This window comes from Eleutherodactylus coqui, chromosome 8, assembly GCF_035609145.1.
Source record: "Eleutherodactylus coqui strain aEleCoq1 chromosome 8, aEleCoq1.hap1, whole genome shotgun sequence".
Taxonomy (NCBI): Eukaryota; Metazoa; Chordata; class Amphibia; order Anura; family Eleutherodactylidae; genus Eleutherodactylus; species Eleutherodactylus coqui.
The window spans coordinates 190,117,661-190,145,398 of record NC_089844.1 but is presented as its reverse complement, the minus strand read 5'-3'; the positions used below and the strand labels follow the sequence as shown (position 1 = coordinate 190,145,398).

General features: G+C 45.4%; 1 protein-coding gene across 1 annotated transcript in view; it reads left to right on the top strand.

Moving 5' to 3' along the window:
- RFTN2 (raftlin family member 2) overlaps positions 1-27,738 on the top strand; it is an 85,953-nt gene that overhangs the window by 39,740 nt on the left and 18,475 nt on the right. Inside the window, exons 3-5 of the mRNA XM_066577149.1 lie at positions 1,584-1,695; positions 4,550-4,817; positions 22,020-22,223. Of these exons, the coding sequence (XP_066433246.1) occupies positions 1,584-1,695; positions 4,550-4,817; positions 22,020-22,223 (584 nt within the window). The remainder of the gene's footprint in view (positions 1-1,583; positions 1,696-4,549; positions 4,818-22,019; positions 22,224-27,738) is intronic.

Below are 27,738 nucleotides of genomic sequence, written 5' to 3'. Positions count from 1 at the left end.
AACACAGCCCTCTGGTTCCAGAGGTTGGCATTTACTGCTCCCCGCCACAGATGACTTTGGATACTTTTCCTTACTGATGGATAGCTACATGTTTTTTTCTGCTCCCTCCAGAAATTTCTTTTACTTGCGCCATAATGTTGATCCTTGTACGGACAACTGGGAGGGTCAACAGTTGTGATGGTTCTAAGAACATGGCCGGCCATAATCCCATATTCAGATGACTAATTAGGGGTTTAATTGGGTTCATTTTCCTACAAGTAATTACATGACGCTCAGTCCTGGCTGATGGCGGATAACTTCGTGCATTAAATAAAGTCAAGTTGAAAACCTATTTTCCCAGCGTTGTACACTGCAATATCAGTCAGCAATCTGGTAATGTTTGTTACAGCAAAATGAAACAATATGAAGATTATCTATCTTTAGTTATGATGGGAATGTGTACGACAACACTGTATTAAAAGGGGCTAGAAAAACATGGCTGCCTTCTTCCAAACACAGCGCCACCCTTGTCCATAGGTTTGTCTTTGGTATTGCAGCTCAGCTTCATTGAAGTGAATGAGAGCTAAGTTGCAATACCAGACATGGCACAGACAAGGGTGGCACTGTGATGGGAAGAGAACAGCCATATTTTTCTATGCCTGGACAACCCCTTTAAACAATTAGAAATCCAGTATAATTGGTCACATGGTTGCAATTTTCGGCCTATGTTTTATCACGGCTAAATAGCCAAGTAAAGACACTAGTATGAATAAGGACTGTGCAAATGGAAACCTCAGTGTGGCTGCCACCTGATCTTGCTGCAGGTGTTTTGAAGTCACTGCAGGGTTTTTGCCAACCTGTCTCCTCAGGTATCTGGTGGCAGCCAGTGATAGCGCCCTCTTTCTGCCCCATTCAGGTAGTGTGGCCAGAGTTCCTTTAACCCTGAACTTGAGAACTGCTTCCAACTGTATGTCTAGGACCATTCAGTGACTTTGCCATCATGTAAAATGTAATCAAACATCACAGCCAACAAAGCCCCTGCCAGTCCAGGTATTTGATGTACTTAGCTCAAGCACACCTGGTGCAACTAATGAAGCCCTTGTTCAGTAGCATTAGATGTGCTTGAGACAACAGCTGATTTGCAAATGTGTTTCATTGAAAACGGGTTGTTGAGTAACCAGACAACCTCTTTAAAAGCAACATTTTGTTGTGAATTTGGAGACATCACTTGTTGTATCGGTTGTGTTGAGCTCGTATATTAATAGTTCTTCTTTGATTGTTTTTTTACAAACAGTTTGTACATTTAGCAAAGACACCTAATTTACAAGGCAGGTTGAATAATTTTGTCTACAACTTTGCTTTGTACTTATTATTTGGCTGCTATGCTGGAGAACATAATGGAAGTGCCGATGCCGGCCAGAGAAGGCACCGGACGGACCCCCTGACTGATGCCGGCTGTCAGGTTTCCGCCATGACGCACTCACTGCACTATTTTCTCTGAGGTGTTATGCCGTCTCTGCACTAATGGAAGTTATGATTAGAGTTACCTTGTTTGTTAAATAAACGATGAAATAAATAACTATACAATTTTTCCTTAATTTCAGTCAAAAGCATGCAGTATCCACAGGACAGAAGCAGGCCAGCCTGGTCATTGAGGAATGGATGTCACTATATGAAGCTCTGACAAACGAAGGCATGAAAATTCTGCTAGAAAAAGTATTTTTTTCCTTTTACAAAGTTGCTTATACCTGTTGATTGTGCGGTTATTATCAATTGTAATACGTTTATCTTGTTTAGATATTACATTTGTGGGCTGCAGTCAGTAGAAGACATCTGTCATTTGCACAAATCCCATGAAATAGCAAACCTCAGCCCGTGTTCCCACTAAAGTGCCGATCATGCGGTCAAGATCTATTACATACTACGCTGAGAGGGCTAAGTGCTCAGCAGTGCTGGACTTGGGTTCCTTGTGCCACTAGTAGAATTAATTCTGGGGGTCCACCCCGTAGCTACAAGGAAATATTAAGTGTTTATTATGAGGATCTACAATCATCTGATTTAAGGGGCTGCGGTGCTCATGCTAGCGGTGCAGTTAGTATGATCCTCTGAGTGCTCAAAACATATTTTATATAGCATGGGACAAGCTTGCAATATTTAGAACAGCCGCTATAAGACATCATGTTCTGAGCACTCTCAGGATTGTTCTTGGATGTAAATACTGAAGGGGATTTATCTTCTCTATTTGAGACTTATTCTTTTCCATCCAGCCCAAACCTTCATGATGATTTCCTCCAATCTCAAATCGTCTCTACAGAAATTGTGTTGAAAGAAATTGTGTTCTCCTCACCTATACACAATCTCCCCATACATAGTGCCCCAGGGGCTAATAATACCCCTTTTGGTGCCGCAAATTGTAATAGTACTCTGCTTTTCATCCCTACACAATAATAGTGCTACCTTTGTACCCCCAGACAGCAATTGTGCCCCCTTATTTTGCTTTCTACACAGTAATGTCTCAGTTTGTTCTCCCACACAGTAGTCATGTTCTTCCCTTTGTGCCCTCAATCAGTTGCTTTGTCCCCCTTTGTACTCCGAACAGTTGTAATATTCTAATTTGTGCCCCACATAGAAAATATGTACTTTGTGCAGCCTCCCCACTTCTAGTAACAGTGCACCCCTAGGTGCTGGTTGCTTTTTAGTCTCTGTTGTGCATGGATGCAGGTTAGGTGAATCTTATATTAGGAGAGGCAGATATTGTATACACACTGGCTACTGACTTGAAAATTCCTGGAGAACAGGAGAAGTTCCAGAATATTGGAAAAGGGCAAATGGTGTCCCTATCTTAAGAAAAGGGAGGACGGTGGATTCAGGAGACTACAGGCCTGTGAGCCTGACTTCTATACCGGGAAAGATCTTTGAACAAATTATTAAACAGCATATATGCTAGTACTTGGAAAAAAATAGAGTAATTAACCAGAGCTAGCATGCGCTTGTAACAAACAAGTAATGCCAGAGTAATCTAATTTCCTTCTATGACAGAATCACCAACTGGGTTGATCAGGCAAATGCAGTGGACATAGTATATCTTGACCTTAGTAAAGCATTTGACAAAGTATCTCATACCATACTTTTTGAAAAAATTACCAAATATGGGATTGACAACGCAGCTGTTATGTGGATTCAGAACTGGCTGAGTGATCGTACTAAGAGTGGTCATAAATGGCTGCACATCCAAGTGGAAGAATATATCAAGTGGGAACCACAAGGCTCTGTCCGAGGCCCAGTGTTGTTTAACATTTTTATAAATGATCTGGAGGAGGGAATTGATGGGAAACTGATCAAATTTGCCGACAACACAAAGCTAGGAGGGATAGCTAACACTAGGGAGGAGAGAGAGAGTATTCAAAAAGATCTAGCAAAGCTTGAACAGCGGGCAGCGACTAACAGAATGGTATTTAACAGGGAGAAATGCAAAGTCCTACATCTGGGCAAGAAAAATGAAAAAAATAAAACACATACAGAATGGGAGGAATTGGGCCAAGCAGTACATGTGAAAAAGACTTGGGTATACTAATAGATCATAGACTGAACATAAGTCAACAAGGTGATGCAGCAGCCAAAAAGGCAAAGACAATTCTGGGATGTATTTAGAGAAGCATAGAGTCTAGATCACGTGAGGTCATTATCCCCCTCTACTCTTCCTTAGTCAGACATCATTTGAAATACTGCGTCCAGTTCTGGGCACCACTCTTTAAAAAAGACATAGACAAACTGGAGCAAGTTCAGAGAAGAGATACCAAGATGGTGAGCGGTCTGCAAATCATGTCCTATGAGGAACGGTTAAAGGATCTGGGAATGTTTAGCTTGCAAAAAAGAAGGCTAAGAGGAGATTTAATAGCGGTCTGCAAATATCTGAAGGGCTGTCACAGTGCAGAGGGAGCAGCCCTATTCTCATCTGCACAAGGAAAGACTAGAAGCAATGGGATGAAACTGAAAGGGAGGAGACACAGATTAGATATTAGACAGTGAGGGGATCAATGAGTGGAACAGGTTACCACAGGAAGTGGGGAGTTCTCCTTCAATGGAAGTGTTCAAACAAAGGCTGGACAAATACCTGTCTGGGATGATTTAGTGATCCTGCACTGAACAGGGGTTGGACCCAATGACCCTGGAGGTCTCTTCCAACTCTACCATTCTATGATTGTATGAAAAAAACACATTAAATGTGAACAAAAAAGTGTATGTACCCCAAAATTGTACCAATAAACACTACAGCTTATCATGCAGAAAAAGAAGCCCTCAGAGAGCTCCGCCGGTGGAAAAATAAAAAAAATATGACACCTTGAATGAAGTGATGGAAAAAAAGGCGTTAATTGTGCAAAAGTGGAAAAATCTAGTAATTGTACCGACCCGCAGAAAAGATTGTGAAAACCAAAAATTATGTCAGTCTAAAAACTTTTGCCCACAACTGAACGTTTATACAATTTAATTCTTCAAATTATTTGTAAAAATTCTGTATTTTATTTTCAATATAAATAAAGTAAAATTTAAAAAAAACTATTTTCTGCAGGTGAATGACGCATCCAGAAAAGGCATGAGATTTGTGGGATTTATAGCAAAGCACTTTCATCAGTCTACAAATACTCTGGCGGACGTACAAAAACTGGAGCAGAACAGCAGCAAAAGCTCCGATGAGGATAGAAGGCGGGCCGAGGGGACCATCAGCGGACAATCCTCAGAGAGTGGGATAGATGAAGAAATCCATCCCGGCAGTGAGGGCTGCCCAGACTCCGTATTCCCAGACGAGGGGACATTAACGAAATCAAGGAAATGTCAAGGTATTAGCAGAAAACATTAGAATCTCATGTCAGTCACTGCGAATTATGCGTCCCTAGTAGAGATGAGCGAGCACCAAAATGCTCGGGTGCTCATTACTCGGGACGAAATTATCGCGATGCTCGAGGGTTCGTTTCGAGTAACGAACCCCATTGAAGTCAATGGGCGACCCGAGCATTTTTGTATATCGCCGATGCTCGCTAAGGTTTTCATTTGTGAAAATCTGGGCAATTCAAGAAAGTGATGGGAACGACACAGAAACGGATAGGGCAGGCGAGGGTACATGTTGGGCTGCATCTCAAGTTCCCAGGTCCCACTATTAAGCCACAATAGCGGCAAGAGTGGGCCCCCCCCCTCCCAACAACTTTTACTTCTGAAAAGCCCTCATTAGCAATGCATACCTTAGCTAAGCACCACACTACCTCCAACAAAGTACAATCACTGCCTGCATGACACTCCGCTGCCACTTCTCCTGGGTTACATGCTGCCCAACCCCCCCGCATGACCCAGTGTCCACAGCGCACACCAAAGTGTCCCTGCGCAGCCTTCAGCTGCCCTCATGCCACACCACCCTCATGTCTATTTATAAGTGCGTCTGCCATGAGGAGGAACTGCAGGCACACACTGCAGAGGGTTGGCACGGCTAGGCAGTGACCCTCGTTAAAAGGGGCGGGGCGATAGCCCACAATGCTGTACAGAAGCAATGAGAAATATAATCCTGTGCCACCGCCATCAGGAGCTGCACACGTGGGCATAGCAATGGGGAACCTATGTGCCACACACTATTCATTCTGTCAAGGTGTCTGCATGCCCCAGTCAGACCGCGGTTTTTTATAAATAGTCACAGGCAGGTACAACTCCGCAATGGGAATTCCGTGTGCACCCACAGCATGGGTGGCTCCCTGGAACTCACCGGCTGTACATAAATATATCCCATTGCAGTGCCTATCTTAGCTGAGGTATCGTCCGATTAAATGCAGGTGGGCTTCGGCCCACACTGCATGCCCCAGTCAGACTGGGGTTCTTAAGAAGTAGACACATGCAGTTACAACTCCCTGTGGACCCACAGCATGGGTGGCTCCCTGGAACCCACCGGCGGTACATAAATATATCCCATTGCAGTGCCCAACACAGCTGATGTAACGTCAGCTTTAATGCAGGTGGGCAAAAAATTAATTGGATTACACTGTAGGCGAGGGCCCCAAAAAATTGGTGTACCAACAGTACTAATGTACATCAGAAAAATTGCCCATGCCCAACCAAGAGGGCAGGTGAAACCCATTAATCGCTTTGGTTAATGTGGCTTAATTTGTAACTAGGCCTGGAGGCAGCCCAGTTAAAATAAAAATTCGTTCAGGTGCAAGTTTCAACGCTTTAATGAGCATTGAAACGTATAAAAATTGTTTACAAAAATTATATGACTGAGCCTTGTGGGCCTAAGAAAAATTGCCCGTTCGGCGTGATTATGTCAGGTTTCAGGAGGAGGAGGATAAATATTATACACAGATTGATGAAGCTAAAATGTCCACGTTTTTGATGGTGATAGAGAACAATGCTTCCATCCGCGGGTGCAGCCTACGTATTGTTTAGGTATCGCTGCTGTCCGCTGGTGGAGAAGAGAAGTCTGGGGAAATCCAGGCTTTGTTCATCTTGATGAGTGTAAGCCTGTCGGCACTGTCGGTTGACAGGCGGATACGCTTATCTGTGATGATTCCCCCAGCCGCACTAAACACCCTCTCTGACAAGACGCTAGCCGCAGGACAAGCAAGCACCTCCAGGGCATACAGCGCGAGTTCAAGCCACGTGTCCAGCTTCGACACCCAGTAGTTGTAGGGGGCAGAGGCGTCACGGAGGACGGTCGTGCGATCGGCTACGTACTCCCTCACCATCCTTTTACAGTGCTCCCGCCGACTCAGCCTTGACTGGGGAGCGGTGACACAGTCTTGCTGGGGAGCCAGAAAGCTGTCAAAGGCCTTAGAGAGTGTTCCCCTGCCTGTGCTGTACATGCTGCCTGATCTCTGCGCCTCCCCTGCTACCTGGCCCTCGGAACTGCGCCTTCGGCCACTAGCGCTGTCGGATGGGAATTTTACCATCAGTTTGTCCGCCAGGGTCCTGTGGTATAGCATCACTCTCGAACCCCTTTCCTCTTCAGGTATGAGAGTGGAAAGGTTCTCCTTATACCGTGTGTCGAGCAGTGTGTACACCCAGTAATCCGTAGTGGCCAGAATGCGTGTAACGCGAGGGTCACGAGAAAGGCATCCTAACATGAAGTCAGCCATATGTGCCAGGGTACCTGTACGCAACACATGGCTGTCCTCACTAGGAAGATCACTTTCAGGATCCTCCTCCTCCTCCTCAGGCCATACACGCTGAAAGGATGACAGGCAAGCAGCATGTGTACCCTCAGCAGTGGGCCAAGCTGTCTCTTCCCCCTCCTCCTCATCCTCCTCATGTTCCTCCTCCTCAACGCGCTGAGATATAGACAGGAGGGTGCTCTGACTATCCAGCGACATACTGTCTTCCCCCGCCTCTGTTTCTGAGCGCAAAGCGTCTGCCTTTATGCTTTGCAGGGAACTTCTCAAGAGGCATAGCAGAGGAATGGTGACGCTAATGATTGCAGCATCGCCGCTCACCATCTGGGTAGACTCCTCAAAGTTTCCAAGGACCTGGCAGATGTCTGCCAACCAGGCCCACTCTTCTGTAAAGAATTGAGGAGGCTGACTCCCACTGCGCCGCCCATGTTGGAGTTGGTATTCCACTATAGCTCTACGCTGCTCATAGAGCCTGGCCAACATGTGGAGCGTAGAGTTCCACAGTGTGGGCACGTCGCACAGCAGTCGGTGCACTGGCAGATTAAACCGATTTTGCAGGGTGCGCAGGGTGGCAGCATCCGTGTGGGACTTGCGGAAATGTGCGCAGAGCCGGCGCACCTTTCCGAGCAGGTCTGTCAAGCGTGGGTAGCTTTTCAGAAAGCGCTGAACCACCAAATTAAAGACGTGAGCCAGGCATGGCACGTGCGTGAGGCTGCCGAGCTGCAGAGCCGCCACCAGGTTACGGCCATTGTCACACACGACCATGCCTGGTTGGAGGCTCAGCAGCGCAAGCCAGCGGTCGGTCTGCTCTGTCAGACCCTGCAGCAGTTCGTGGGCCGTGTGCCTCTTATCTCCTAAGCTGAGTAGTTTCAGCACGGCCTGCTGACGCTTGCCCACCGCTGTGCTGCCACGCCGCACGACACCGACTGCTGCCGACGTGCTGCTGCTGACACATCTTGATTGCGAGACAGAGGTTACGGAGGAGGAGGAGGAGGGTGGTTTAGTGGAGGAAGCATACACCGCCGCAGATACCACCACCGAGCTGGGGCCCGCAATTCTGGGGGTGGGTAGGACGTGAGCGGTCCCAGGCTCTGACTCTGTCCCAGCCTCCACTAAATTCACCCAATGTGCCGTCAGGGAGATATAGTGGCCCTGCCCGCCTGTGCTTGTCCACGTGTCTGTTGTTAAATGGACCTTGGCAGTAACCGCGTTGGTGAGAGCGTGTACAATGTTGCGGGAGACGTGGTCGTGCAGGGCTGGGACGGCACATCGGGAAAAGTAGTGGCGACTGGGAACTGAGTAGCGCGGGGCCGCCGCCGCCATCATACTTTTGAAAGCCTCCGTTTCCACAACCCTATACGGCAGCATCTCCAGGCTGATAAATTTGGCTATGTGCACGTTTAATGCTTGAGCGTGCGGGTGCGTGGCGGCGTACTTGCGCTTGCGCTCCAACACTTGCGCTAGCGACGGCTGGACGGTGCGCTGACAGACATTGGTGGATGGGGCCGAGGACAGCGGAGGTGAGGGTGTGGGTGCAGGCCAGGAGACGGTAGTGCATGTGTCCTGAAAGGGGGGTTGGATCTCAGTGGCAGGTTGGGGCACAGGGGGAGAGGCAGCGGTGCAAACCGGAGGCGGTGAACGGCCTTCGTCCCACCTTGTGGGGTGCTTGGCCATCATATGTCTGCGCATGCTGGTGGTGGTGAGGCTGGTGGTGGTGGCTCCCCGGCTGATCTTGGCGCGACACAGGTTGCACACCACTGTTCGTCGGTCGTCTGCACTCTCAGTGAAAAACTTCCAGACCTTTGAGCACCTTGGCCTCTGCAGGGTGGCATGGCGCGAGGGGGCGCTTTGGGAAACAGTTGGTGGATTATTCGGTCTCGCCCTGCCTCTACCCCTGGACACCGCACTGCCTCTTGCAACCTGCCCTGGTGATGCCCTTGCCTCCCCCTCTGAAGACCTGTCCTCAGTAGGCGTAGCAAACCAGGTGGGGTCAGTCACCTCATCGTCCTGCTGCTCTTCCTCCGAATCCTCTGTGCTCTCCTCCCTCGGACTTACTGCCCTTACTACTACCTCACTGATAGACAACTGTGTCTCATCGTCATCGTCCTCCTCACCCACTGAAAGGTCTTGAGACAGTTGCCGGAAGTCCCCAGCCTCATCCCCCGGACCCCGGGAACTTTCAAAAGGTTGGGCATCGGTCACGACAAACTCCTCCAGTGGGAGAGGATTCGGAACCCTTGCTGCCCATTCTGGGCAGGGGCCCGGGAACAGTTCCTGGGAGTCTGCCTGCTCCTCAGAATGTGTCATTGTAATGGAGTGAGGAGGCTGGGAGGAAGGAGGAGCAGCAGCAGCCAGAGGATTCAGAGTTGCAGCAGTGGACGGCGCAGAACTCTGGGTGTTCGATAGATTGCTGCATGCACTTTCTGCCATCCACGACAGGACCTGCTCACACTGCTCATTTTCTAATAAAGGTCTACCGCGTGGACCCATTAATTGTGAGATGAATGTGGGGACGCCAGAAACGTGCCTCTTTCCTAATCCCGCAGCAGTCGGCTGCGATACACCTGGATCAGGAGCTCGGCCTGTGCCCACACCCTGACTTGGGCCTCCGCGTCCTCGCCCGCGTCCACGTCCTCTAGGCCCACCCCTACCCCTCAGCATGGTGTATTACCAGTAGTGCAGAAGCAAAACACTGTAATTAAATGTGCCGCTTATTGGCCTGTGGTTGGAGGCTGACTTCGCTTACGGAACGCACAGCAGAGCCAGGAAATAATTTTGCGCAAGCCTGCTGTAACACTTAGCTGGCTGCGTATGAATTAGGACAACTACCCCCAGCACAGACCCAGTACACTGAGGATGGTCACAGGCAGGCCAAATAGATTTTTTTTCCCAAATGTTTTTGGAAAGGCCCACTGCCTATATTCAATAAATATGTCTTCTGTCCCTGCCTCACCACCACTACTGGCCCTGGACTATGTATAATTACTGCAGGGCGCAATGCTCTGCACGGCCGATATACCAAAATAAAAACGTGCAACACTGCAAAAAGCAGCCTCCACACTACTGCACACGGTTAGATGTGGCCCTAAGAAGGACCGTTGGGGTTCTTGAAGCCTAAAATACTCCTAACACTCTCCCTATAGCAGCTCCACCAAGATACCACTGTCCCTCCTCTATGTCAGAACGCATCTGTGGCGAGCCACGGGAGGGGCCGATTTATATACTCGGGTGACACCTGATCTTGCCAGCCACTCACTGCAGGGGGGTGGTATAGGGCTGGAACGTCGCAGGGGGAAGTTGTAATGCCTTCCCTGTCTTTCTATTGGCCAGAAAAGCGCGCTAACGTCTCAGAGATGAAAGTGAAAGTAACTCGAACATCGCGTGGTACTCATCTCGAGTAACGAGCATCTCGAACACGCTAATACTCGAACGAGTATCAAGCTCGGACGAGTACGTTCGCTCATCTCTAGTCCCTAGTACAGAGGTGTTCCTTCATGTCTGTCTATTCATAAGCAGGGAGTGTGCGTCACAAGACTCTCGTACAGCCATCGCCGGGGCTTACTGACTTGTTTCCATGTGCAGCAAAATATATCATAGTGCCACAGTAGCCAGAAACATATCATAATGTTATAGTATCCAGAAACATATCATAATGTTATAGTATCCAGAAACATATCATAGTGCCACAGTAGCCAAAAAAATATCATAATGCCATAGTAGCCAGAAAAATATCATAATGTTATAGTATCCAGAAAAATATCATAATGTTATAGTATCCAGAAACATATCATAGTGCCACAGTAGCCAAAAAAATATCATAATGTTATAGTATCCAGAAAAATATCATAATGTTATAGTGTCCAGAAAAATATCATAATGTTATAGTAGCCAGAAACATTTCATAATGTTATAGTAGCCAGAAACATATCATAATGCCATAGTAGCCAGAAAAATATCATAATGTTATAGTAGCCAGAAACATTTCATAATGTTATAGTAGCCAGAAACATATCATAATGCCATAGTAGCCAGAAAAATATCATAGTGCCACAGTAGCCAGAAAAATGTTGTAGTAGCCAGAAAAATATCATAATGTCCTCGATCTTCTCCTGGTTCATCCAGTCCCCCGAGTCACCTCACCCCCAGCCGTCCGGATCCTTTTCTTCCTGTGATGTGGTGTCCATCTGCTACAGTCCACTTCCGGCAGGTCAGTGTACCCGGTCACTAGTGGTGTAGCGTTCACTGCCTAGCAGGAAATGCCGAATCCTTGGCACCCTGCTTTAGTGCGCAAGCGTGGAATATCGCCATGACTGCGCATGCGTGGTGTCTCGCCGCTACTGTTTATATAGCATATGAACACTAGTGGCCAGACACAGTGTCTGCGCGCTGAAGCAGGCTGCCGAGGATTAAGCACTCCATGCTAGGCAGTGAACCCTACGTCACTGGTGACCGGGTATATGGACCTGTAATCGCAGCCAGCGCTTGATGAACCAGTCACAGCCATTCATCGAGTGCTGACTGTGATTGGCTAAGTGTCAGCCAATCACAGCCAGCGCTTCCAGGAGGCGGGGATTTTTCAATCCCCGGCCAGAAGAGAAGATGACGACTAGTGCCAGGGACCCGGGGAGAAGCTGCAGCGGAGCCACGGACAGCACTACTTTTTTTCTTCAGCTATGTCTTATTTTCGGGGTAGGGCTTACATTTCCAGCTAACACCAGTGATGCGATATCGCTGCGATTTTTTTCGCGACAACGTTGTGTCGCCCATGTGAACGAGGCCGAACCCTGATTCATGCTACAAACAAAACAAGGTCATTACAAGGCACAAGACAGACATAGAGTTTCAGGCACACTCTGAAAGCTTCCATTCACTTCAGGCCACTACTGCACCATAGCTATGCAAATCACGCTACAAATGGACAACTTTTCAAGGACGTTCTCCATTCGCAAAAGCCATGTTTTCCACCACTGAACCCAGTGAGCCAGCTTTGCTAACGAACGATGTCCTTCAGATCTGACACTGATGCAGATCTGTCATGGTAGACCTGGTCCCCTACAGCGCCACCTATTGGCAACTTTTTTACTAAAATATTTATTTTCATAAATGGCGGGCAGAACATCTGAAAAGACTGTTGTTTGAATTTTGTCTTATTTAGAGCCGCAGAGCGCCCTCCGGTGGCCCCTGAGTTGGGGACGTTTAATGTTACTAATCCTGTACCTCTGCAATTAGGTTCCCAAGGTTATAGCTTGCCATATGCAAATGAGCAGAGAAGAGTCATGATGATATATGACCTGCCTCGATAACCACACAGCCTTTTCTCATTCTGCCATTATACATTAATGCCCATCTATCTAGAAAAATCCCTGTGACTCTTCTTGGCCAGATGACTCTGCTATCCTCATTTACATATGGCAATCATAACCTTGGAAGTGAACTGCATCTCACCTCCTCATGGCATATATAACCCCTTCTCATGATTTTTTTTTTTTGCGCAAAAAAATAGCATCAAGAGACCATTGATTTATGTACAGTATATTCACTCTGTATTCCGCGATCCCATTTGGTAACCTGCACTAAAATAGAACACATTTCCTCTTTTTTTAATCACATGAAATATATGCCGTGAATAACCCAACTGAGTCTATTAACTGCGTAAAATACACATGTAATGCACTGATTATTTACACCTTATTCTTCACATCGGCCTGTTGTGAAAAGAGAGGGCATTACAAGTGATTGAGTCTTCATCTCCTACCAGTCAGTGACGTCCGTTTTAGGGGTGAGGTGGTGACGCCAGGTTCCCTTTAACCTTTTATAATGTTTTTTTTTTTTTTTAATGTCACAGTAAACTTCTTTAAAGTGGAAAGATGTTGAATACTCCCCTATCCCGGCGGCTCCCTGGCCGGCAGCTGCAGCCCGGCGCCCGCTGCACCGAGCCCAGAAGAAGTGGCAGGTGGTCACATTCCATTCATTGTGCACATAGAAGCCTGCGAGCGGCTGAGCGGCCATGTGCACAATGTACGGCACGTGACCATCCACCACCTCTTCTGGGTTCAGTACGCCGGGGCTGCAGCGCTGGGCGAGGAGTATTCAATTTCTCTTCATTTTAACCCTTTTGTAATTTTTTCTTAGTATCCCGGAAAATGCCATCAAGCCCTTGTGTCAGTGACGGGAGGGCTCTCATCAGCTCCAAGTCCCATATAATTTCTCCACCTCTCACGCTTAAAATCACCTTCTAGTATTAAGAATTTAAGATTCGTCATAATGTGGAAAGTGATTTAAGGGTGAATTAAGCGGAAAAATAATCCAGCATGAATTTGCATGGAGAGACAATAAAGAAGAGTCTACTAACATGAGAGGTCAGTAGACTCTTCTCAGGAACCGACCGCAGTGTGACGGTTCCTACGTTACGTCAGTCCGCCCTAACATTAGCTGGTAGACTGCAGTTCCGCCCGGCCTAGGAAGTGTTAGCAGCTCACGCGTTTCGCGACTTTAGCAGGATGCTTTTCTATTCGTATCGTAATAACTGGAAGCAGATTTGTATCCCTGAACATCATCCACAAACTAAAATCCACTTTCCATTCGTACAATGGCACTTAAATGTCCCAATCGTGATTAAGATGTCCCAAATGTTACCATGCTATAAATTTATTGGGTGTAATGCAGGTGTCATGGCAGCCCACAAATTTATAGCACTGGAACATTAGGGACATGTAATAGTGTAATGTGCCTCTATCTATCTATCTATAAATAAATAAAGGTGAGAGCACTGACTGACTCACTGACTGACTCGCCTCTAAATCTCTAACTTCCCGTTGTCGTACAAACGTATAATTTGGCAGAACCATTCTTTAGGTCCTAAATAGGAAAAGTAAAGAAACTTCAATATTCAATTTTAAGCATGAAAAACTATGAAAGTCCGGGGTACATGAGAGAGTTCTTTTCTCAGAAACCATAAAGCCTGGGGAAATGATTTGTATACTGAAGATAATCTACCTCACCACTATGTGTATATACTGAGGAGAATCCACCTCACCTCTCTATGTATATACTGAGGAGAATCTACCTCACCTCTCTGTATATATATACTGAGGAAAATCAACCTCTCATCTATGTGTATATACTGAGGAGAATCTACCTAACCTCTCTGTGTATATACTGGGGAGAATCTACCTCACCTTTATGTGTATATACTGAGAAGAATCTACCACACCTCTATGTGCATTTACTGAGGGGAATCTACCTCACCTCTGTGTGTATATACTGAGGGGAATCTACCTCACCTCTGTGTGTATATACTGAGGAGAATCTACCTCACCTCTATGTGTATATACTGAGGAAAATCTACCTCACCTCTATGTGTATATACTGAGGAAAATCTACCTCACCTCTATGTGTATATACTGAGGAGAATCTACGTCACCTCTCTGTGTATATACTGAGGGGAATCTACCTCACCTCTCTGTGTATATACTGAGGAGAATCTACCTCACCTCTCTGTGTATATATTGAGGAGAATCTACCTCACCTCTCTGTGTATATATTGAGGAGAATCTACCTCATCTCTGTGTGTATATACTGAGAAAAGAATCTACCTCATCTCTGTGTGTATATACTGAGAGGAGAATCTACCTCACCTCTATGTGTTGTAAGACAGTGACTGACAAAGTGCTGGAGGGTGGATACGTGCCACCGAGCGGCCTGGGCTCGGTGGAGGAAGCCAGCATTTCTGTGTCAGTAACGTTATGTTACTGACACGTTGTAGTTTGGTAAGTGGCTCCAAGCCGCATAGTCCGGGCCGGCTTTTCCTGGAGTGGTCAAAGCGAAGGGTGGGATGGCCACTCCCACGTACCAGGTGAGGCTGGTACCAGGCCTTATAAAGCCTGGGCCTGCAGGTTAGAGAGAGAGAGAAAGCGTCTGGCTGAGAGCCAGAGAGAGGGCTCTGTGAAGCAAGGAACCCAGCTAGCCCAGCGTGTGGGCTGAGAGAGCCAAAAGTCGAGGTTGACAGGGTGACGCCCCTAACCTCAACACCCAGGAGGGTGTGGTGAGACCTCCACAGGTCTGAGGACCGGACTGGCTGTGTGCAGCAAGCAAGAAGTATTCTGACAGTGAGTAGTCAGGAACAAGCACATGTATAGGGAGTGCTCAGACGAGCAGGTGTTTATTTCCGTTTTGGTTTTGTTTCTGCTGCAATAAACCCAGGCAAAGCCTGGACTAAAGAACGTTGTTGCCCGGTGTCACTGTCTCTGGGCGTGGATGCCCACGCTGCTACTGCCCCTAAACGCTAATCCCTCACAGTGTATATACTGAGGAGAATCCATCTCACCTCTCTGTGTATATATTGAGGAGAATCTACCTCATCTCTGTGTGTATATACTGAGGAGAATCTACCTCATCTCTGTGTGTATATACTGAGGAGAATCTACCTCATCTCTGTGTGTATATACTGAGGAGAATCTACCTCACCTGTGTGTATATACTGAGGGGAATCTACTTCACCTCTGTCTATATATTGAGGAGAATCTACCTCATCTCTGTGTGTGTATACTGAGGAGAATCTACCTCATCTGTGTGTGTGTGTGTGTATATACTGAGGAGAATCTACCTCACCTCTGTGTGTGTGTATATACTGAGGAGAATCTACCTCACCTCTGTGTGTGTATATACTGAGGAGAATCTACCTCACCTCTGTGTGTGTATATACTGAGGAGAATCTACCTCACCTCTGTGTGTGTATATACTGAGGAGAATCTACCTCACCTCTGTGTGTGTGTGTATATACTGAGGAGAGTCTACCTCACCTCTGTGTGTGTGTGTGAGTGTATATACTGAGGAGAATCTACCTCACCTCTGTGTGTGTGTGTATATACTGAGGAGAATCTACCTCACCTCTGTGTGTGTGTGTATATACTGAGGAGAATCTACCTCACCTCTGTGTGTGTGTGTGTGTGTGTATATATATACTGAGGAGAATCTACCTCACCTCTGTGTGTGTGTGTATATACTGAGGAGAATCTACCTCACCTCTGTGTGTGTGTGTATATACTGAGGAGAATCTACCTCACCTCTGTGTGTGTGTGTGTGTATATACTGAGGAGAATCTACCTCACCTCTGTGTGTGTGTGTGTGTATATACTGAGGAGAATCTACCTCACCTCTGTGTGTGTGTGTCTATATACTGAGGAGAATCTATCTCACCTCTGTGTGTGTGTGTGTATATACTGAGGAGAATCTACCTCACCTCTGTGTGTGTGTGTATATACTGAGGAGAATCTACCTCACCTCTGTGTGTGTGTGTGTGTATATACTGAGGAGAATCCACCTCACCTCTGTGTGTGTGTGTGTGTATATACTGAGGAGAATCTACCTCACCTCTGTGTGTGTGTATATATACTGAGGAGAATCTACCTCACCTCTGTGTGTGTGTGTATATACTGAGGAGAATCTACCTCACCTCTGTGTGTGTGTGTGTATATACTGAGGAGAATCTATCTCACCTCTGTGTGTGTGTGTATATACTGAGGAGAATCTACCTCACCTCTGTGTGTGTGTGTATATACTGAGGAGAATCTACCTCACCTCTGTGTGTGTGTGTGTATATACTGAGGAGAATCTACCTCACCTCTGTGTGTGTGTGTATATACTGAGGAGAATCTACCTCACCTCTGTGTGTGTGTATATATACTGAGGAGAATCTACCTCACCTCTGTGTGTGTGTATATACTGAGGAGAATCTATCTCACCTCTGTGTGTGTGTGTGTATATACTGAGGAGAATCTACCTCACCTCTGTGTGTGTGTGTGTGTGTGTGTGTATACTGAGGAGAATCTATCTCACCTCTGTGTGTGTGTGTGTATATATACTGAGAGGAGAATCTACCTCACCTCTGTGTGTGTGTATATACTGAGAGGAGAATCTACCTCATCTGTGTGTGTGTGTATATACTGAGAGGAGAATCTACCTCATCTCTGTGTGTGTGTGTATACTGAGAGGAGAATCTACCTCATCTCTGTGTGTGTGTATATACTGAGAGGAGAATCTACCTCACCTCTCTGTGTGTGTATATACTGAGAGGAGAATCTACCTCATCTCTGTGTGTGTGTATATATACTGAGAGGAGAATCTACCTCATCTCTGTGTGTGTGTGTGTATACTGAGAGGAGAATCTACCTCACCTCTATGTGTTGTAAGACAGTGACTGACAAAGTGCTGGAGGGTGGATACGTGCCACCGAGCGGCCTGGGCTCGGTGGAGGAAGCCAGCATTTCTGTGTCAGTAACGTTATGTTACTGACACGTTGTAGTTTGGTAAGTGGCTCCAAGCCGCATAGTCCGGGCCAGATTTTCCTGGAGTGGTCAAAGCGAAGGGTGGGATGGCCACTCCCACGTACCAGGTGAGGCTGGTACCAGGCCTTATAAAGCCTGGGCCTGCAGGTTAGAGAGAGAGAGAAAGCGTCTGGCTGAGAGCCAGAGAGAGGGCTCTGTGGAGCAAGGAGCCCAGCTAGCCCAGCGTGTGGGCTGAGAGAGCCAAAAGTCGAGGTTGACAGGGTGACGCCCCTAACCTCAACACCCAGGAGGGTGTGGTGAGACCTCCACAGGTCTGAGGACCGGACTGGCTGTGTGCAGCAAGCAAGAAGTATTCTGACAGTGAGTAGTCAGGAACAAGCACATGTATAGTGAGTGCTCAGACGAGCAGGTGTTTATTTCCGTTTTGGTTTTGTTTCTGCTACAATAAACCCAGGCAAAGCCTGGACTAAAGAACGTTGTTGCCCGGTGTCACTGTCTCTGGGCGTGGATGCCCACGCTGCTACTGCCCCTAAACGCTAATCCCTCACAGTGTATATACAGAGGAGAATCCATCTCACCTCTCTGTGTATATATTGAGGAGAATCTACCTCATCTCTGTGTGTATATACTGAGGAGAATCTACCTCATCTCTGTGTGTATATACTGAGGAGAATCTACCTCATCTCTGTGTGTATATACTGAGGAGAATCTACCTCATCTCTGTGTGTATATACTGAGGAGAATCTACCTCATCTCTGTGTGTATATACTGAGGAGAATCTACCTCACCTGTGTGTATATATTGAGGAGAATCTACCTCACCTCTGTGTATATATTGAGGAGAATCTACCTCATCTCTGTGTGTATATACTGAGGAGAATCTACCTCATCTCTGTGTGTGTGTATATACTGAGGAGAATCTACCTCATCTCTGTGTGTATATACTGAGGAGAATCTACCTCACCTCTGTGTGTGTGTATATACTGAGGAGAATCTACCTCACCTCTGTGTGTGTGTATACTGAGGAGAATCTACCTCACCTCTGTGTGTGTATATATGCTGAGGAGAATCTACCTCACCTCTGTGTGTGTATATATACTGAGGAGAATCTACCTCACCTCTGTGTGTGTATATATACTGAGGAGAATCTACCTCACCTCTGTGTGTGTGTGTGTATATACTGAAGAGAATCTACCTCACCTCTGTGTGTGTGTGTGTATATACTGAGGAGAATCTACCTCACCTCTGTGTGTGTGTGTGTTTATACTGAGGAGAATCTACCTCACCTCTGTGTGTGTGTGTATATACTGAGGAGAATCTACCTCACCTGTGTGTGTGTGTATATACTGAGGAGAATCTACCTCACCTCTGTGTGTGTGTGTATATACTGAGGAGAATCTACCTCACCTCTGTGTGTGTGTGTATATACTGAGGAGAATCTACCTCACCTCTGTGTGTGTGTGTATATACTGAGGAGAATCTACCTCACCTCTGTGTGTGTGTGTGTGTATATACTGAGGAGAATCTACCTCACCTCTGTGTGTGTGTGTGTGTGTGTATATATACTAAGGAGAATCTACCTCACCTCTGTGTGTGTGTGTATATACTGAGGAGAATCTACCTCACCTCTATGTGTGTGTATATATACTGAGGAGAATCTACCTCACCTCTGTGTGTGTGTGTGTGTATATACTGAGGAGAATCTACCTCACCTCTGTGTGTGTGTGTGTATATACTGAGGAGAATCTACCTCACCTCTGTGTGTGTGTGTGTGTGTGTGTGTATATACTGAGGAGAATCTACCTCACCTCTGTGTGTGTGTGTGTGTGTGTGTGTGTGTGTGTGTATATACTGAGGAGAATCTACCTCACCTCTGTGTGTGTGTGTGTGTGTGTATATACTGAGGAGAATCTACCTCACCTCTGTGTGTGTGTGTGTATATACTGAGGAGAATCTACCTCACCTCTGTGTGTGTGTGTATACATACTGAGGAGAATCTAGCTCACCTCTGTGTGTGTGTGTGTGTGTGTGTGTGTGTGTATATACTGAGGAGAATCTACCTCACCTCTGTGTGTGTGTGTGTATATATACTGAGGAGAATCTACCTCACCTCTGTGTGTGTGTGTGTGTGTGTATATACTGAGGAGAATCTACCTCACCTCTGTGTGTGTGTATATACTGAGGAGAATCTACCTCTCCTCTGTGTGTGTGTGTGTGTGTATATACTGAGGGGAGAATCTACCTCACCTCTGTGTGTGTGTGTGTGTGTGTGTGTGTGTGTGTGTGTGTGTGTGTGTGTGTGTGTATATACTGAGAGGAGAATCTACCTCACCTCTGTGTGTGTGTATATACTGAGAGGAGAATCTACCTCACCTCTGTGTGTGTGTATATACTGAGAGGAGAATCTACCTCACCTCTGTGTGTGTGTATATACTGAGAGGAGAATCTACCTCATCTCTGTGTGTGTGTATATACTGAGAGGAGAATCTACCTTACCTCTGTGTGTGTGTATATACTGAGAGGAGAATCTACCTCACCTCTGTGTGTGTGTATATACTGAGAGGAGAATCTACCTCACATCTGTGTGTGTGTATATACTGAGAGGAGAATCTACCTCACCTCTGTGTGTGTGTATATACTGAGAGGAGAATCTACCTCATCTCTGTGTGTGTGTATATACTGAGAGGAGAATCTACCTTACCTCTGTGTGTGTGTATATACTGAGAGGAGAATCTACCTCACCTCTGTGTGTGTGTATATACTGAGAGGAGAATCTACCTCATCTGTGTGTGTGTGTGTATATACTGAGAGGAGAATCTACCTCATCTCTGTGTGTGTGTGTGTGTATACTGAGAGGAGAATCTACCTCATCTCTGTGTGTGTATATACTGAGAGGAGAATCTACCTCATCTGTGTGTGTGTGTGTGTATACTGAGAGGAGAATCTACCTCATCTCTGTGTGTGTGTGTGCGTGTATATACTGAGAGGAGAATCTACCTCATCTGTGTGTGTGTGTGTGTGTGTGTACACTGAGAGGAGAATCTACCTCATCTCTGTGTGTGTGTGTATATACTGAGAGGAGAATCTACCTCATCTCTCTCTCTGTGTGTGTGTGTGTGTGTGTGTGTATATACTGAGAGGAGAATCTACCTCATCTCTGTGTGTGTGTGTGTGTGTGTATATACTGAGAGGAGAATCTACCTCATCTGTGTGTGTGTGTGTATATGCTGAGAGGAGAATCTACCTCATCTCTGTGTGTGTGTATATACTGAGAGGAGAATCTACCTCACCTCTCTGTGTGTGTATATATACTGAGAGGAGAATCTACCTCACCTCTCTGTGTGTGTATATATACTGAGAGGAGAATCTACCTCACCTCTCTGTGTGTGTATATACTGAGAGGAGAATCTACCTCATCTCTGTGTGTGTGTATATACTGAGAGGAGAATCTACCTCACCTCTCTGTGTGTGTATATACTGAGAGGAGAATCTACCTCATCTCTGTGTGTGTGTATATACTGAGAGGAGAATCTACCTCACCTCTGTGTGTGTGTATATACTGAGAGGAGAATCTACCTCATCTCTGTGTGTGTGTATATACTGAGAGGAGAATCTACCTCATCTCTGTGTGTGTGTATATACTGAGAGGAGAATCTACCTCATCTCTGTGTGTGTATATATACTGAGAGGAGAATCTACCTCATCTGTGTGTGTGTGTGTATATACTGAGAGGAGAATCTACCTCACCTCTCTGTATATATACCGAGGAGAATCTAATCGACCTCTATGTGTAAATACTGAGAAGAATCTACCTCCACTCTATGTTTATATACTGAGGAGAATCTACCTCACCTCTGTGTGTATATACTGTGGAGAATCTACCTTGCCTGTATGTGTATACACTTCTGTGCTGAAATGATAGTAATGACAAGCCATAGCAGCCCTGGACATCATTGTCTGTGGTCCAGCTGCCAATAAAACAAATTGGCCCTCTGCGATTACCGGGTGAGGAACCGAAGACATCACAGAAACAGCGCCCTTTCTCTGTGAAACTTTTACATGCCGCAGTCAACCTTGATTTAAGCATGTAAGCAGTAAACAGTGGGGATCGGTGTTCTCACCAATACCCGCTGCTTTAGCAGGAGGCCAGCTGTCAGACACAACCTACTTCCATTGCGGATGGCATAGGCTCAGCTTCTGACCCCGCGCTATCTGCAGGGTGTAACTGTATCTCCATTCACAGGAACCCCCTTCTCAACCAGGGCATCAATATGCACCCTGGGGTGGTAAGGGGTTTAATGTGCTCATAAGAGATTACGAAAACACCACCACCCATGTCCAAGTGAATGAGGCTGAGTGTCAATACCAACACAGCCCATGAACTAGGGTGGCGCTGTTCTTTAAATAATAAAGCAGACCATTTTCTTAAAACGGCAGTGTTGGCTCCTAATCACCGAGGTAAATCTCTAGGGATCTTAGAGCCATTTTGCTCCTCCCAAAGTGGGTGTCATTTCCTTCCTCATCATGGCAGCTACAAATGGAAGCTAATTCCCATATTGTGGATAGAATTTACTTACAGTTTTGACTCGTTTCCTATTCTTCATTAGGCAAGACATTGTATGCCGTGTTCAACATCTTGGAAAACGACCTAAGTGGCTGCAAATACATTGAAGGCAACCTCTCAATGAAAGTGTCTCGGAAAGGCACAACAATCAGTGGCCTTGAAGCAGACTGGCTAGAAATGACAACATATTACTACAAGCAAGGCTTCTCGTTAATTGATTCGTTTATACACTGGGAAATGCTCAGAGGTAAAATTTGGATTTTCATTACATATATTATTCTTTTCTATGTGATTCAAATATTAGCGTCACGTCCATCCTGTGCTGTCGTGGAATTGGACCCATAAATTCTGGAGCATGCATAGAACACGGGGGGTCGCGGAGTTGCTAAATGTGCAGGGGTGAGGCCTAAAATATTTCCGTGAACTACCCCAACTGAACCTGCCAAGTAAGCGGAGCACCTGCCCCAAAAAGGACAACCCCACAACTGGAACCTCATCAGATCCCTATTCTTTGCTAAGGTGTAAAAAGGAGAGGGAAGACGTAAGGACAGGGCAAGATGGAAATGGCAAAAAGAACAAGATAATGTCAGCGTACGAGAGAAACCACAGTCAGAACAAAGTCCATCATTCCCTAAGGCCTGTCTCACACAGCAGCAGTTTTGCAGTGATTTTGCTTTTCCTTGATGAGGTGTGCAAAACGCAAAAATTAGAACAGACTCCGCTCAAGAATCGCAGTGCTGGAAAGCGCCGTCTATCGCAGCGATTGAGCGCATGTCTGCGAGGCCCCATTGATTTAATTGGGAGTGTTATACCACGATTAATGCGGGGTTCAAAGCATCGCCTTAACCACGTAAAAAACGCCTGTGTGAGAGAGGCCTAAAGGCCGGCACAAATGAAACAAATATAAGCACAAGGCCAACCCCCCGAACCACTGAGCGTGACCTGAACACAAGTGTATCACCAGCTATATTGCTATCTTTTATTCTAGCATTTAGAAGGTACTCCTATAAATTCACATACAGCAAGTCGTTCTATCACTCAGTCACTGCCTTTTAGTTGTAGACGCTGAGCCATCGTCATACCACCAGAATGTCCCCCACACTATTACAACTTTTAAAAGTTAAGATTGAGTTTACCTGTCTACTTAACATCCACGTTAGGGCTACACATTTTGGATGTCATTAATCAGCTGTATAAGCGGTTTGGGTTTGAATTATGTTATATTAATAGTTTATTCATACTAGCATACATATGTACTGGAACGTCGCACCACCATCTCCATCATACATTGTTATGGTGTATACCTACTGTCTCCTGACATATTTCCTTATCTCTATCCATGTCACTAAAATGCCTTACTGGGAATGTGCGTGGCCTAATAACTCCAGCAAAGAGGACAGCAGTTTTTTTTATATATTAGGAGAGCCAGCCCCCACATAATTGGTTTACGGGGAACACCCCTGATTATGGATAGTCCACCTTCTTAAAAAAAACAAACGTGGATTCAGTGGCCATATCATTCCTTCCACACCTCGTTTTCAAGGGGAGCCTCACTCCTTATTCATAGGTCAATACGTTGGCACCCCCTTAATGTCCGCAGAGACTTGGATGGCAGCTTCATATTAGTTTATGCCGAAATTGTTACTAAGCCCTATGTAATTCTATGCAGATACATCCCACCACACCAGAACTCTCACATATTGCAAGCAGCGATCACCTTTGCGACCAGTATGCCCTGGCAGAGGTCATATGCATGGGAGACTTGTACCAGGTCATGGACCCCGACATGGATACGTTCCGTATAAACCTCCATCTCATCGGGACGAGTGACTTCCCTGTACGACAATTGATTGATGGAGTGGGATAGATTGATTTATGACGTTCCCGCCATCCCGATATTCGTGAATACACGTGTCACTCTCCAGGTTAAGAATCCCTATCGCGTATTGATTATATCTTCAGCACCTCTAAACTTGCTATCCATGTATCCTCCATTACCCACTGCCCGCGTGGTATCTCTGACCACGCTCCTATACTCCTGTATATACAATTCCCAGTGAGGGCAATACTTACTTCCTGGAAGCTTCACCCCTTCTGGCTTATATTAATTGCCCCCAATGATCATATACGTGATCAGATATCCCAGTTTATCCGAATACATGATGATAATCCCCAGTACTCCCTGAAATGGGATTCCCTTAAAGGGGTTCTGTCATTACAATCTGTATTTTTTTTCTCCAGTAAATCTGCCCCGCTGGCACAACCTGTGGTAAATAACACATATAAAATGTTTTTTTCAGAAGTAGTACTTACCTAGGCTCCATTTTTCACCTCCATGCTCTGTTTACATCTTCAGCCCCTCCTGCTAGGAGGTCATCTCCCAGCACCCCTTGCTGTGCTGACCACTTCCGCCCTCACAAAGCTACTTCCGCCCATCCAGTGCAGTGAATAGTCCTACCTGCAGTCTACCAAAATCTGCTAGTGTTTCTCCCTGGGTCTCTGAACACCCAGAGTTTCCCAAGGGCCTCCAGATCTTCCCTGCAATCTCACAGTAGCCACTCAAAGCAGTCACTCATAAAAATCACTCACAGTAGCCACTCAAAGCAGTCACTCAAAGCAGTCACTCATAGCAGTCACTCATAAAAATCACTCACAGTAGCCACTCAAAGCAGTCACTCAAAGCAGTCACTCATAAAAATCACTCACAGTAGCCACTCAAAGCAGTCACTCAAAGCAGTCACTCATAGCAGTCACTCATAGCAGTCACTCATAAAAATCACTCACAGTAGTCACTCCACATGGTAAAAACAGGAATATTCCCCATGCAATGTATTGTATGAGTGTATGTATATATACATTTATCTATGCGTATATGTATCAAGATGTGTGTGTATAGATAGATATATGTATGTGTGTGTGTGTGTGTATGTATATATATATATATATATAAAAATATATATATATATACACACACATACATACACACACACACACATATAATATGTATAGTAATATATCTACACACTGCATAGGACATGTACGTTCCACGCTTACACCCATGTGCGGCTGCCCTCAGAGAGACAAAAAAGTGCACAAAAGTGTGCGCAACTGCACTTACATCTGTATAAAGCTGGTCTTATTGTATGTATATATGTATGTCCTGTTGTACCGCCTCTAGCTTGGATACAAGATGTGATACAGGGGGCATGCAGGCTCTAGTACCCTGTTGTACCACCTCTAGCTTGGATACAAGATGTGATATAGGCGGGCATGCAGGCTCTAGTACCCTGTTGTACCACCTGTAGCTTAGATACAAGATGTGATACGGGGGGCATGGAGGCTCTAGTACCCTGTTGTACCACCTGTAGCTTAGATACAAGATGTGATACAGGGAGCATGGAGGCTCTAGGACCCTGTTGTACCGCCTCTAGCTTGAATACAAGATGTGATATGGGGAGGCATGGAGTCTCTAGTACCCTGTTGTACCACCTGTAGCTTAGATACAAGATGTGATACGGGGAGCATGGAGGCTCTAGTACCCTGTTGGGCCACCTCTAGCTTGGATACAAGATGTGATATGGGCGGGCATGGATACTCTAGTACCCTGTTTACTACCTCTAGCTTGGATACAAGATGTGATACAGGCGAGCATGGTGGCTCTAGTATCCCGTTGTACCAACTCTAGCTTGGATACAAGATGTGATACAGGCAGGCATGGAGGCTCTAGTATCCCGTTGTACCACCTCTAGCTTGGATACAAGATGTGATACAGGCAGGCATGAAGGCTCTAGTATCCCGTTGTACCACCTCTAGCTTGGATACAAGATGTGATACGGGTGGACATGGAGATTCTAGTACCCTGTTGTACTACCTCTAGCTTGGATTCAAAATGCGAAACGGACGGGCATGGACGTTCTAGGACCCTGTTGTATCGCCTCTAGCTTGGATACAAGACGTGATATGGGTGGGCAAGCTGCCACTTGGGATGCATTATGCATTGACACTTGGGGGTCAGGATAACAGCATGCTGACAATAGAGGGCAATGTATAGCTTTATGTCTTTGGTGATGTTAAATTCATTCTCTGTGGCTGATTTTACACAAGTGAGCACTATATCAGCCCAAGAAACTCAAACCAATATCTTGCATGGCAAATATGCGAGTGTGTCTGGCAGTGCAGTGCGCCTTGTAAGAACAATGCATTGCGATGTGTGTATGTGTGTAAAATATATACACATACATACACACATACATATACAAACACACACACACCGCTGTAGGAGCAACTGTAAGAAACATAATAAATGGTGGGAATACGGCGGCCGCCTGATCTTTCACGCACATAGTATTCATAGGGGAGGTCCTATATTTGCTCGGTCAAGTATTAACGGGAGAGAAACCACAGTAATCATAGGCTTAGTTTTGTCCCAATATACGGCCGTGACAATCATGGCCGCATAAGGGAAGAAAATTACATTCGCCTGAAACCGCCATATACACACACACAGACAAATAAAGCTATATAGATATATGTGTGTATATACACATAAACATATAGATGAATAGACGCGGATGGATAGACGGGCAGACGCAGACGGATAAATGCAGGCGGATAGACAAATAAATGCAGACGGATAATTACAGACGGATAGATGGATAAATACAGATGCATAGAGAGATAAATGTAGACGGATAAATACAGACGGATAGACGGATAAATACAGACGGATAGACGGATAAATACAGACGGATAGACACAGACGGGTAGACAGATACAGATAGCATATATATGCATATAAATATATATATATATATATATATGCATATATGCTTTTTATATATATACTTTTATTTTTATATATATATATATAAAAAGCATATATGTGTGTGCATATATATATATATATATATATATATATATATATATATATATATATATATATGCATATATATATGCATATGCATATATATATATATATATATATATATATATATATATATATGCATATATATATGCATATGCATATATATATATATATATGCATAAATATATATATATATGCATATATACATATATATATATATACATATAAATATATATATATACACATATATGCATATATATACACACATATATGCATATATATATATATGTATATATGCATATATATATATATGTATATATGCATATATATATATATATATATATATATATATATATGCGTATATATATATTTATGCATATATATATGCGTATATATATATTTATGCATATATATATATATGCATATATTTATATATGCACACACACATATATATATGCATATATTTATATATGCACACACACATATATATATGCATATATACAACAGTGTCAGGGATACATTTCTATTGGCCGAGAGGCAGCAGAAGCTTGCATTTCCATTGGCTAATAGAAATGTATTCTGCCTGACAACAGTGTCAGGGATACATTTCTATTGGCAGAGAGTGTGCACGTGTAAAGTGCTCCCAGGCGAGCGCGCCGCAGACTCGCGCATGCGCAGTCGTGTGCCGCTGTCTCACGCATGCGCAGTCGTGCCGTTGTCTCGCGCGGCTACCTTCATTCCGCGCTTCCTCACAAGACAATGTACGCACACGTCACTAGTGACGTATGCGTACATTGACCTGAAGGAAGCGGAAGGTAGGCAGTGTACGCTTTTTGACCGGATGGAAGAAAATCGGGTGCTGGAGGTCACGTGACCGAATTGACAAGCGGCTCCTGGA